The following is a 12312-nucleotide window of genomic DNA, read 5'->3' as shown; positions in this document are numbered from 1 at the left end:
AGTTTACCTCTGTTTATTCATGTTGAAGTTATGAGGAATTTTACACCCCTTTTTTTTGCTTATATATAATATTTGTTTATATATAATATTGCTTTCTGAGTGGGGCACTTAACAGGACAGTTATCAGAACAGTAACAAAAACATAATAAAACCACACAAACCAAACAAGTGGACCTCAGAAGAAATTAAAATGCAGGAAAAATGCAGATTATGGGCTTTTAAACTGAAAAACAGGTACTCTCCATAACAACATGAACACAGCTGGACAGTCAACAATTCATAGAGAAAGGCAAGCTAAGTGTCATGATTTAAAAGATCTTCATTAATTTGTTCCAAACATGTAGCAACATTCTCTAGTTGATATTTATGACCAACTCTTGTGTTGTGTTTTAATGTACTCTCTTCTAAGCTTGATGCCATGCTTTCTGTCACATGCAAAGAAAAGTATTCAATGTTTGTTTGTATTTAAAAAAAAGATTCATTTTATTTACTCAGCATGCTAACATGTATAACAGTGATTAGATAGCCACCAGTGCTATCTGCACCAGAGGCGAGTAGTGACCAATTATCCTTATATTATACTTATCCTCTACAGGAAACAAATTCAAATATGACATTTTCAATGCTAGTGCATAGTTTGTATTTAATTGCCTTACTTAGAAAATCAACAAAACATGTAATTTGCCAAAATATTTGCATATGACTGCACATCCACCTTTTCAACCCCCTTCAGTTTAGCTCCACCCAATCACAGTGAAGTTATAAGGAGTCTTTCAGGCCACTACTTTTTGGAATGAAGCACAAAACAGGGAGCCAATCAGAATAAACAATTTATTTTTATATAAAATGTACATATAATTTACATATATCAGGCCCAGTAAGAGAAACAACTTGCTTAATTCAAAAGGACAAGGAGAGACTAAAAATTGGTAGAAAGGTGGGTCTTAAGTGGCCCTCAGAAAGATAAATGAAGTACAGCAAAAAATTAAAATATAGGTACTCAAATAACATTTTATATATATTTAGATATTTAAGCAGAGCCATGATGGGACTCATGTCTTTATAAATCTTTGCAGATGCGCTGGATACTTTGTATGAGTTTATCTTTGATTGTTTGCCATTTTAGAGCATCTGCTATAAGAATAAATGGAATGTAAAAAGGCGAAGATTGCCTTATTCAGGTGTTCAGGGGCTAATATATTCATAATAAACTACTTTGCCTGCAGTTTGAGGAGGAGCGATACGTGACCCACAGAACTCACCCGAAACGCTCCCCCTCAGTGCTGTCCATGGCGCAGGGTAACAGGCTGTGTAACGGTAATAAAAAGAATAGCGACTCCCGTCGAGGTCCTGAATGAGCTGAAACGTTTCTCTGTGCGGATGCAGGCGCCTCCATTAAAGGGAAAAGGTTTCTGTCAGTGTGCCGTGGTCATCTTTAAACTCATCGCGCCTCGTTCTTTTATATTCAGCTGATTTTCTCCTCCGCCTTTCTGTTAATGTGACCAGTTGGCGATGCACCTCTGCGTTTGATTCACTCACTTCAGAAAATCGCATTCTTGCTGACTGAAATGTTTTGTGCTTTTCTCTCCTTCATATGAGACTGAGTTTAACTGTCAGTGTCATAAAAAAAACACCTCAGTGTCACTCAGGAAGTGAAGAAAGTTAACGCTTAGACATATTACTTTCGTTTTCATATATCTGTTAAACATTATTACATAATTATATGCAAACAATTAGTTAACAATGAAATCTATTTTAATTCAATTCATATTCTGAGTCATTTTTTTCATGTTTCAATGTCAAGAAATGAGAAACCTAGCAACTACAATAACAGATTGAAAAATCTTCTACTTACAAACACACTGAAAAATGTCATGCATTTAATCTACTTGAATGTGTTCATTTCTATGGAAATAAAATATTTAGACAGTTTTGTCTTTCAGTTTAAATGTGGAAACTAAAATCAGACACTGATGTGTGGTACTGTGATATACACTATAACACTACGTACAACACTAGCTGTTGGAACATGGCTGTGAAGATCTGAACGCATTCAGTCCAAATACATCAGTGAGGTCAAGTACTGGTGTTGGGTGAATAGTTTTGGAGTACAAACACTGTTCAAACTCATGCCAAAGGTATTGGATGGAGTTCTATCTCTCCAGGGAGCTCAGTTCCACTGCTCCAAAGCCCTGAGGCACTTTATACCCCTCTAGCTGACACTTAGTATTGGTCATTTTTATGGAGACTACACTGTGTGTACATATCTGATATAAGGATTTCACTTAATAGAAGCAGTGTCTGGATATTTTTGGACATACAGTGCATTTTATTCATAAGGAATTGATGTACACATTTAAGTCAGTAAAATTTGATGCATTACTTTTTTCAGTGTATAGAATGAAAGTTCAGAAAGTCACTTTTGACAGAATGTCTCCGCTTTGTTTTAATGTACTATATCATATCATTTTGTAAAGTTTTCTATGTAGGTATTGAATGATAAGGATGGGTTCACTTTGGATGTGTTTTTTGCCAACTAAAATGCCTTTTTACTATTGGTTTCTGTGGGCAAGGTGTGTTTTTAACAAGGTTTGTTTAAAAACAAGGTGTTTTAAGCTGTCAAGCAGCCTACATAACAAACATTTTTCTGTGTTGAACAATCAGATCAAAAGTTACAGAGATCTTCAGTAACTTTGCAGTCACTGAGTACCCAAAACTGCATGATTTTACAGACCAAAATTAGCATGACATATATAAAATAAGTTTTTTTGAAAAAGTGTAACTTAAAACACATTGTGAACCCCACCTTAGTATGTGGACCTTTGTGAAGGAAGATAAAACTAAGATGTATGAGTAATCGCTTAGAGTTAACTGTAAAGGCTTGTATGTGGGTCCTATTCCTCACTATTGTACCTAAGTCTTAAGATTAATAACTAAATAGTATGTGTGCCATTTGAAGGGCAAATAACATCAGAGCATGCCTGTGTTCTGTTTAGTTTAAGTTTAAGGGTGCTTGGTTAATAAAATGTTTGTGCATGCTAGTTTTAGGTCATTTAGTTGATTAGAAATGCTTAGGCTTAGTTCATTTGCCTTTGCTGCAAAAGGCGGAGCTAGGTTCTGCCAAGGCAGTGGTTGTTGTAGGTGAGACCCTACCCAGCTAACAACAGAGCCATGAGCTAGCACTACACTCTGTTTCCCCTTTCATTTTTGCACATTCCTTCTAAGTAAAAACCAGTAAAGCAGAAGTTTGGACCTGAACTTCGATTTGTCTAAGTTTCTTGTGAGAACCTCCCACGTTATAATATCAAATTACAAGTTTTGTTGTTGGTGGTGATGACTTCTAAGGGTTAAAGGCATGATCTAGTATACCAGTAGAGTTCTTTAGCATCTGATGGTTTGAAACAACATCGTTTTCGAGCACACTGGCAAACAGGAAATGGAGTTCCACTACCATTTAATTTTCTGAGAGACAATTAGTTGTTTCTAATGGTGCTCTTAGTAAATCTTGTTTTCAGTGTTTTCTCTCTCTCTCTCTCTCTCTCTCTCTCTCTCTAAATTGACTTAGACAAATGGACTGTACCTAAGTGTTTCCAAGAGAGGTGTGTGTGTGTGTGTGTGTGTGTGTGTGTGTGTGTGTGTGTGTGTGTGTGTGTGTGTGTGTACATATTAGTGTCTGTGTGTACACTTGGTCCATTCCAAAACCATTACATTGACTATTAGTTCTGGCTAAAAGCACAAAACAAAAAAAGACCAAGAGACACCAACAAGACTTCCTATAAAAATCTTTCTAGTGAATAGGTATGAGCCTGTGTGTCTGCGTGGGTGGGCGTCAGTCTGACTCACCTCAGCACTTCATTGGGGTTTCCTCCCTTTGTGCCTTTCTTGTCGGGCGCGCCGTGGCAACCTGACTTCAGCAGCGTGTGTGGACCTCGGTCCAGCATCATGGTGGAGGTCGCCATGGCGATGATGGCCACAGCATCACGCACACGAGCCTCCAGCCCGTAATCCCACTCATCATAGGACACGGAGATCAGACCTGAGAGAGACATAGGCAGATATTTACACTATAAAACGTGTTTTCAGTTAAGTCTTTGTACTTTGGGTCGTTTAGTTAAACTGAATTTATTCCCATCAAAGATACTGTTCGGTTAAAATGAAGAAAAGCAAAACAGCAACTGGTCAGATGAACCATATGTTCCATATGTTACAGCATAGTTTGCTTCCCCAGCTTTACATTATTCAGTATTTAACCTTTTATACCACATGCCATTTCTCTTACGTCCTAAGCTGTTTCTTCCTATTGTACTGTACATGTAACAACATTTCTGGGACTGTAAAAATGCTCTGATGTATGGCAAAGCAAAGCCGATTCAGCTGCATCACTTTGGTTGAACTGATCAAGATTAATATAACTGAATAAATTGAGCAATCTCTGTTTCAAAATGTAATTTCTTGCGCAGAACTTGAAAATGATACAAACAGCTTAAAAAATAAACTAAAATGATTTAGTATGAATAGTATGGCTACAGAGTCACAAAATCCAACATCCAAATCAATGACTTCCATTAAGTTCTTGCTTATACTTAATTATTATAATGTTTTCATCAAATCAAAAACTACAGATATTAGGGTACTAGCTGTGACTTTCCTTTCTGTTCTTGTGGTTTTGCTGTACTCTGCATAATGCGGGGAATGTCGTGTTTTAAAGTGGTACCAATCCTGTAGTGGATAAGTTCATGTGTGTCATACACCCTCTTCATACTCAATATAAACAGACAGTAAATCACTTGTCAAATATATATATATATATATATATATATTTGACAAGTGATTTACTGTCTGTTTATATTGAGTATATTTTTTTTTTTTCTTTTCTTTTTTAAGTCTTTTGACACTTTGCTGTAAGCCTGGTAGCAAGGTTTCCCTCATCACACAATGCTACTAAGCAGGTAGGCTGAAGGCTAACACAAGCTTCCTCCGACACATGTGAAGCACCCGTGTATATTTCTGGACTGCTGCTAATGCAATGTCACTGGACAGATGAACACATCTGGAAGAGGAGTGCCAATTCTTTTACTTCAGCTGAAAGACCCCCGCACAGGCTAACATTGCGTTCAGTGATGGGGAAGAGAGATGGCCATCCAACCCCCAACCCACCCAGAGAGAGAGAGACTACTGGCTATGGATGGCTGTGTTGTCACCAGGGATTGAACTTGCAATCTCCAAAGAACACTTAGATAGACCACTTGGGAAGCCTTGTAAAATTAATTTAAATAACAGTTTGGAATATTGATTTTATTGCCACTACTGTGTAAATAGTAAACAGAAACATTTGTGTAAAATAACTGTGAATAGAAACAAAACTGAATCGAGAATTATACATGTACACAAATCTTTCCTATTCTTTTTTGCATTCTCTCTTTTTTTTTCCTTTCATCCTCTTTTCCCCGCCCCATTCCCTTTTCATTCGCACCTGTAGGAAAAACAGGTGGCACGTTGTCTGCATCCCCCGCCACCAGTGCTGGTACGATCCAGGTGTAACCGTATCCAGTAAGGCCAACAGAATGCGCCACCTCGAAAATGGTGGTGGCCTCTTCTTTAGTGCAGTACAGCAGTATCACAGGGCTCTGGAGCTTCTTCATCTGGTTTTGAATCTTAGAGTCGCCATCGTCAACCGACATGTCCAACAGCAACACCTCCTCCAACTCCCAGCCCACAAAACTATTCTCGATGGTACTCCGAACCTGTATGAAGGAAAAAACAGATAAGAACTATATTTCCCACAATCTAATTAATAAGCCACTGTAAACTCACCATAGGACATGGCCTCTCATGGCTTATTGCTTTATATTACAACTCTCAAGAAACAAAACTGTTCTCTGTGATGCTAAATGTTAAAACCACATTTCCCAAAATGCAAATAAACAGCCCCCAGTTCACTCTAACTATACAATATGGTGCACTTAATCTGCATGAGAGAAAACTACATTTCCCAGTCCACAACTACGCCAACTGCCAACCCAAACAATTGCCTGCATTCAGATGTCCTTGGTATTACTGTAATTACAAGCTCCCAACAAAGGAAAAAAACCTTCAAGTGTCACTCTAAGCCATAATTATCAGTCAGACAACCAAGCAAGGAAGTGTATTGTGACGTAAAATGACCAGCCATTATGTCAGCGTACTACAAACATGGCTCAAAATTGTACACTTTTTTCAATAAGTACTAGTAATCGACGTCAAATCTTCTTTTCCATTTTACATTGTGTAATTGCACTCCAGTGCCCCATCTATTGCGAGCAGTGATTGAATTAGATGGAGGAAATAGAACTTTAAAGCAGTACTTTGAAATTTATTAGCTTGTCTTTATGGTTCTGCAAAATACAGGTGCTTCAGATAAGCATGTGATCGTAATCATTCTACATGGTACACCAGCATTACTCCAGCAAGCAGTCCAAACTCCTTTTCCCACAATGTGTCTCCCTATCCCCAAGAAATCTGTTTTTTATTGATATCTGCAGGCGAGACAGTTACAGAAGTACGCCCTGTTTATGCAATGCTCCAATACAGAAATGACTGAACAAATATGTCTGCAGTAGGGCCAGTTCTTCTCCACTGCTTTCTTATCAAGAACAGCCACAAAAGAATGTTTTGGTTTGTTTTTTTTTTTGCAACAAAGTGGATAACAAAGACACTGTGATATCTCTTCTTTCTTCCAGACATGATTTCAAAGACATTTGGACTAAGACATCATTTTGAGGTCAAGTCATCAAGATAGTAATTGGTATCATGAACAGTTAAAATGAACATGAACAGTCAAAACTACATTCTAGATCAGGGGTTTTCAACCTTTTCCATTCCAAAGCCCACCTATGTATAACTACAAAGCATAGCAGCCCCCAGGAAAACTAAAATCAACTTTTTTAAATACAACTTTCCTTTTCTTAAATTCTGATACTAAAAAACCTAAAAATTAGGTCTTCAAAAAGACCAGATTGGCCATTCTGGTTTTCAGTAGGTTTGCAAAATGTATGCAGGATAAAAACATTAAACATGTTAACAAGCCCCATGGTTGTAGTGATGACAAAAGGGGGGGAAAAGAGAAGAAATGTACAAGGTCAATGCACTGCTCAAAAAGTAAAGGGAACACTAAAACAACACAATATAACTCCAAGTGAATCAAACTTCTGTGAAATCAAACTGTCCACTTAGGAAGCAACACTGATTGCCAATCAATTTCACAGCTGTTGTGCAAATGGAATAGACAACAGGTGGAAATCATTGGCAATCAGCAAGACACAGTCAATAAAGGAGTGGTTCTGCAGGTGGGGACCACAGACCACTTCTCAGTGCCTTTCTGCTTTCTGGCTGATGTTTTTGGTCACTTTTGAATGTTGGTGGTGCTTTCACGCTCGTGGTAGCATGAGACGGACTCTAGAACCCACACAAGTGGATCAGGTAGTGCAGCTCATCCAGGATGGCACATCAATGCGAGCTGTGGCAAGAAGGTTTGCTGTGTCTGTTAGCATAGTGTCCAGAGGCTGGAGGTGCTACCAGAAGACAGGCCAGTACACCAGGAGACGTGGAGGAGGCCGTAGGAGGACAACAACCCAGCAGCAGGACCGCTACCTCTGCCTTTGTGCAAGGAGGTACAGGAGGAGCACTGCCAGAGCCCTGCAAAATGACCTCCAGCAGGCCACAAATGTGCATGTGTCTGTACAAACGGTTAGAAACCGACTCCATGAGGATGGTATGAGGGCCCGACGTCCACAGATGGGGGTTGTGCTCACAGCCCAACACCATGCAAGATGCTTGGCATTTGCCAGAGAACACCAGGATTGGCAAATTCGCCACTGGCGTCCTGTGCTCTTCACAGATCAAAGCAGGTTCACACTGAGCACATGTGACCGACGTGACAGAGTCTGGAGACGCCATGGAGAGCGATCTGCTGCCTGCAACATCCTTCAGCATGACCGGTTTGGCAGTGGGTCAGTAATGGTGTGGGGTGGCATTTCTTTGGAGGGCCGCACAGCCCTCCATGTGCTCGCCAGAGATAGCCTGACTGTCATTAGGTACCAAGATGAGATCCTCAGACCCCTTTTGAGACCATATGCTGGTGTGGTTGGCCCTGGGTTCCTCCTAACGCAGGACAACGCTAGACCTCATGTGGCTGGAGTGTGTCAGCAGTTCCTGCAAGATGAAGGCATTGAAGCTATGGACTGGCCCGCCCGTTCCCCAGACCTGAATCCGATTGAGCACATCTGGGACATCATGTCTCGCTCCATCCACCAACACCACAGGTTGCACCACAGACTGTCCAGGAGTTGGCGGATGCTTTAGTCCAGGTCTGGGAGGAGATCCCTCAGGAGACCATATGCCACCTCATCAGGGGCATGCCCAGGCATTGTAGGGAGGTCATACAGGCACGTGGACGCCACACACAATACTGAGCCTCATTTTGACTTGTTTTAAGGACATTACATCAAAGTTGGATCAGCCTGTAGTGTGTTTTTCCACTTTAAAATCCAGGCCTCCATTGGTTAATAAATTTGATTTTCATTGATGATTTTTGTGTGATTTTGTTGTCAGCACATTCAACTTTGTGCAGAACAAAGTATTCAATGAGAATATTTCATTCATTCAGATCTAGGATGTGTTATTTGAGTGTTCCCTTTATTTTTTTGAGCAGTGTATGATTTGGAGATTTAGTCCATCATGTTTTTATGACACAGTGACGTTACCAGCCTGAATTACTGCCTCCCTCTGGGGAAAGGCTCACAGACCACTAGAGGGTGCTTCATGGTCCACTGGTGGTCCATGGCCTACAGGTTAGGAAACCCTGTTCTAGATAACCTGGGAGCTGCTTACAGTTGGGGCAACATGTCTGTAGACTGCCTGTGAAAAGTCTTTTGACTTTAACTTTTCAGGAAGGAAAAAACATAATTTACATACATTTTGGGCCATTTAGTTTGGTCCATTCATTATGCACAATATAAACACAATATACAAATAGAAAGAATAACTGCAAAAAAAAAAGAAGAAATAAACAAATAAATAGTGGTGCTGAAAAAAAAGACATGTTTGCATCTTTCTTACTCTGTTGACAAAGTCTTGGTATCCGGGGTAGTAAGTGGTGACGATAGAGAAGATGTACCAGTCGTACTCTTCCATAATGTTGAGCATGACGCTGGCCTGCTGCTCTATCGATGGCCCGAACTGGAAGAACATGGAGTGGTCATCCTGCAACAAACAAAGGCCACAGTCATCATATGAATACACAAATAGAAAACAATGTGTTCAGCAGGTGAATATTTTTCATTCTTTCATTCATAAGGCACTAACTGCTAATCAGTGCTGGAACAACACCACATTCGCAAAGTCACATTTAAAAGGATAAAATAGGGCCACTACAGCTTATACAGCTGAGACATTTTGGCAAAACTGCATGTCAAATTTTATTTCTCACATGATTGTGCATGCATTCCGAAGAATGCCTGACCAATTGTGCAAATCTAAAGGCCTGAATGTGAAACTAGTGTTTACTTGATGCCATAAGGAAACAGAATTTGATCAATGTGCCCCAGAGGTAAATGGTAGATTCAGTCAATTCTAAAAGCCTTTCTACGCATGTAATATGTTGTAAATACATTCTTATCTGCAATGCACACCAAACCGGGCTGTGTGTCCATATTGTATGCATTTGTATGTTGGCATCCAAGCCTATAAATTACCATGCCTTTGTTCATGTGTTCATGCATCAATTGTTTCTGGGTCTTGGCCAGTGAACACAATGTTTGTGTCTAAGTATGCATACGCGCCAGCAGTTGACAATCCAGTATGTGTGTGTGTGTATGTATATGTGTTTGTGCACAAAATCAACCATATGTGTGTATTCATTATGTTGCTCATGACTCATGTCAGGCTACCTCCCTCCCTCTCTCGGTATGTCTCGTAGGTCTCAATGCTCCGCTCAACATCAAAGCCCACTACCCTGGGGTCCACCCTCAGGGGGGGCTGCAATGGACTGATCCGTTACCTTGATTCGGATTTAATGAGGTAACAACACTGACAAGGCAGGAGGGGGTTAACACAGACATATCTAAGCTTCCGACATTCATACCAGAAGAATCAGCAGGCGTCCATGTGAAATCACTCCCACATGCTGCTTTCTCGTCTTCACCTATACATTAACACACACTAAAGTGCACTCTCAACCTCACACTCTTCTGACCTTGGCTACTTCTCCAGCTCCAAAGTGCTGTTTTACTTTACCTTTGGGATAAGCTGAATTGCAATCTTTGATCCAGAACTAATCATTCAACATCACTGCCTGACCTCGTTCTTGTGACTGAAAGCAATCAAATAGTCACAGCAATTTGATTGCTCTTTCCAGAAGAGTACAAGATGTTATTTCAGCAAAGGGAAACAAACTCCTGATTAATATCCTTGATTTCAAAGGAATCCGAATTTTTGATTATATTCTATTTAGAGGTAACACATTAATAATGCGTTAATCTGATAAATCATTATAAATTTAACAAGTACATTGAATGTGTAACACTGACAAGCAAAACACACCACTGTTATGGGAATACCAGTATTATCAGTAATAATAGCACCGGAAGACGTTTTCAGCGGACTATGCTCACAGGGGAACTATATATAGATCAACCAGCAGCAAAATAACAAAAGAAATAGCACACTGGAACACTGCAATCTTAATGGGGGTGCAACAATACTCAAACAGGTTATGCTTTTCATAGGTTGATTGATTAATGGGCCTAAAGTATGCCAAGAAAACATTCCCCAGACCATTACACCACCTCCACCAGCTTGGACTGTTGACACTATTGGCAGGTTGGGTCCATGGATTTGTGCTGTCAGTGGCAAATACTGACCCCACCATCTGACTGCCTCAGCAGAAATCAAGATTCAAAAGACCAGGTTACATTATTTCATTCTTCAACTGTTCAATTCTGGTGAGCCTGTGCAATCTGCAGCCTCAGTTTTCGGTTCCTGGGTGACAGAAGTGGAACCAAATGTCTTCAACTGTTGTTGCCCATCAGCCTCAAGATTTGAGATGCATTCTGAGATTCTGTTCACCACAAGAGTTGTACAGATTGGTTATCTGAGTAAGTGCAGCCTTTCTGTCAGGTTGAACCAGTCTGGCCAATCTCTTTTCCATCCACAGAACTGTCTGCTCACTGAATGTTTATTCTTTATTGCACTGCTCTGAGTACACTCTAGAGACTGTTGTGCCTGAAAATCCCAGGGGATCAGCACTTATAGATATACTAATTAGACAATTACACAGGTGTTCCTAATATATTAATATAGTCCCCAGAGTGTGTATTTTGGGTCTATGTCTATATATACATAGGTTGACTTACATTAAAAGTAAGATATGGAGATTTTGTTCTGACAGCTGTGATATATATATATATATATACATACATACATACATATATATATATATATATATATATATATATATATATATATATATATACACACACACACACACCTCCCTTAAATCGCTTTCTCTATCTCTTTGCCAGTTCACGTTCTCCTCTGCTAATGTTGCAACTCCTGCACATTTAAACAATGATTGAATCTGCAGACTCCCTCCATTTATTCTCTTTACTGTGTAATATGCTGAAGTGGCCACTCCTGTCATTCGCTTTTCACTCTTTTCCCCGGCCAGCCCTAGACAAGCCGTGGGATGCTAATAGCCTTCAAAACCTTACTACTAATTCCCCGTTTCTTTTCATTTCTCTCTCGCACTCACTAATAATCTAGGAAAGAGAAAAGAGTAGAGTGTCCCGCAGTGCTAGTTTATGAGTGGAGTAATTCTAATATCAGACATTATAATGAGGCCATTAAATAATTTCTCCAGCTAGTCTCTCTGCTGCTGGGCAAGGAAATCAAGCAATGGTTTGATGAGGGAGTGTTAGGGAGTGTGAGCAGAGTGCGGCATTAAAATAGACCAAAGAGAGATTTGTACATGACAGATAGTATCAATTCAGGAGGACAGAGCTGTGGGTACAAGTTATTCATTGAGTGGACAGTGCTAAAAGGGTCATTTTCCATGAGGGTTTTAAATTTTGCGATTGAGTGTGTTTAGTTCATCCAGAGACATTGCAGTATTAAATGCTTAAAAAAATTGGCTTAGCTGTGTGAATGTGTGGCTGTAGAATCCTTACTGTGGTTCTAGAGTGCTCTACAACAGGTAACTGTTAGAACCTTCTTCAGTTTCGTCACTAAGGGACACTATGGGACACTAGCTTAAAAGATTTATTGATATTTAGTAGA

At 39.8% G+C, this 12312-nt stretch overlaps 1 protein-coding gene across 4 annotated transcripts in view; it reads right to left on the bottom strand.

Moving 5' to 3' along the window:
• grin2bb (glutamate receptor, ionotropic, N-methyl D-aspartate 2B, genome duplicate b) overlaps positions 1 to 12312 on the bottom strand; it is a 143004-nt gene that overhangs the window by 46548 nt on the left and 84144 nt on the right. For all 4 annotated transcript variants that reach the window (XM_037543379.1, XM_037543380.1, XM_017699105.2 and 1 more), the window contains exons 4-6: positions 9097 to 9240; positions 5474 to 5744; positions 3844 to 4036 (exon numbers count right to left, since the gene is read on the bottom strand). In XM_037543379.1, coding sequence (XP_037399276.1) covers positions 3844 to 4036; positions 5474 to 5744; positions 9097 to 9240 — 608 coding nt within the window. The remainder of the gene's footprint in view (positions 1 to 3843; positions 4037 to 5473; positions 5745 to 9096; positions 9241 to 12312) is intronic.

Source organism: Pygocentrus nattereri, chromosome 12 (genome assembly GCF_015220715.1).
Source record: "Pygocentrus nattereri isolate fPygNat1 chromosome 12, fPygNat1.pri, whole genome shotgun sequence".
NCBI lineage: Eukaryota > Metazoa > Chordata > Actinopteri > Characiformes > Serrasalmidae > Pygocentrus > Pygocentrus nattereri.
This window is presented reverse-complemented; position numbering and strand designations above follow the sequence as displayed.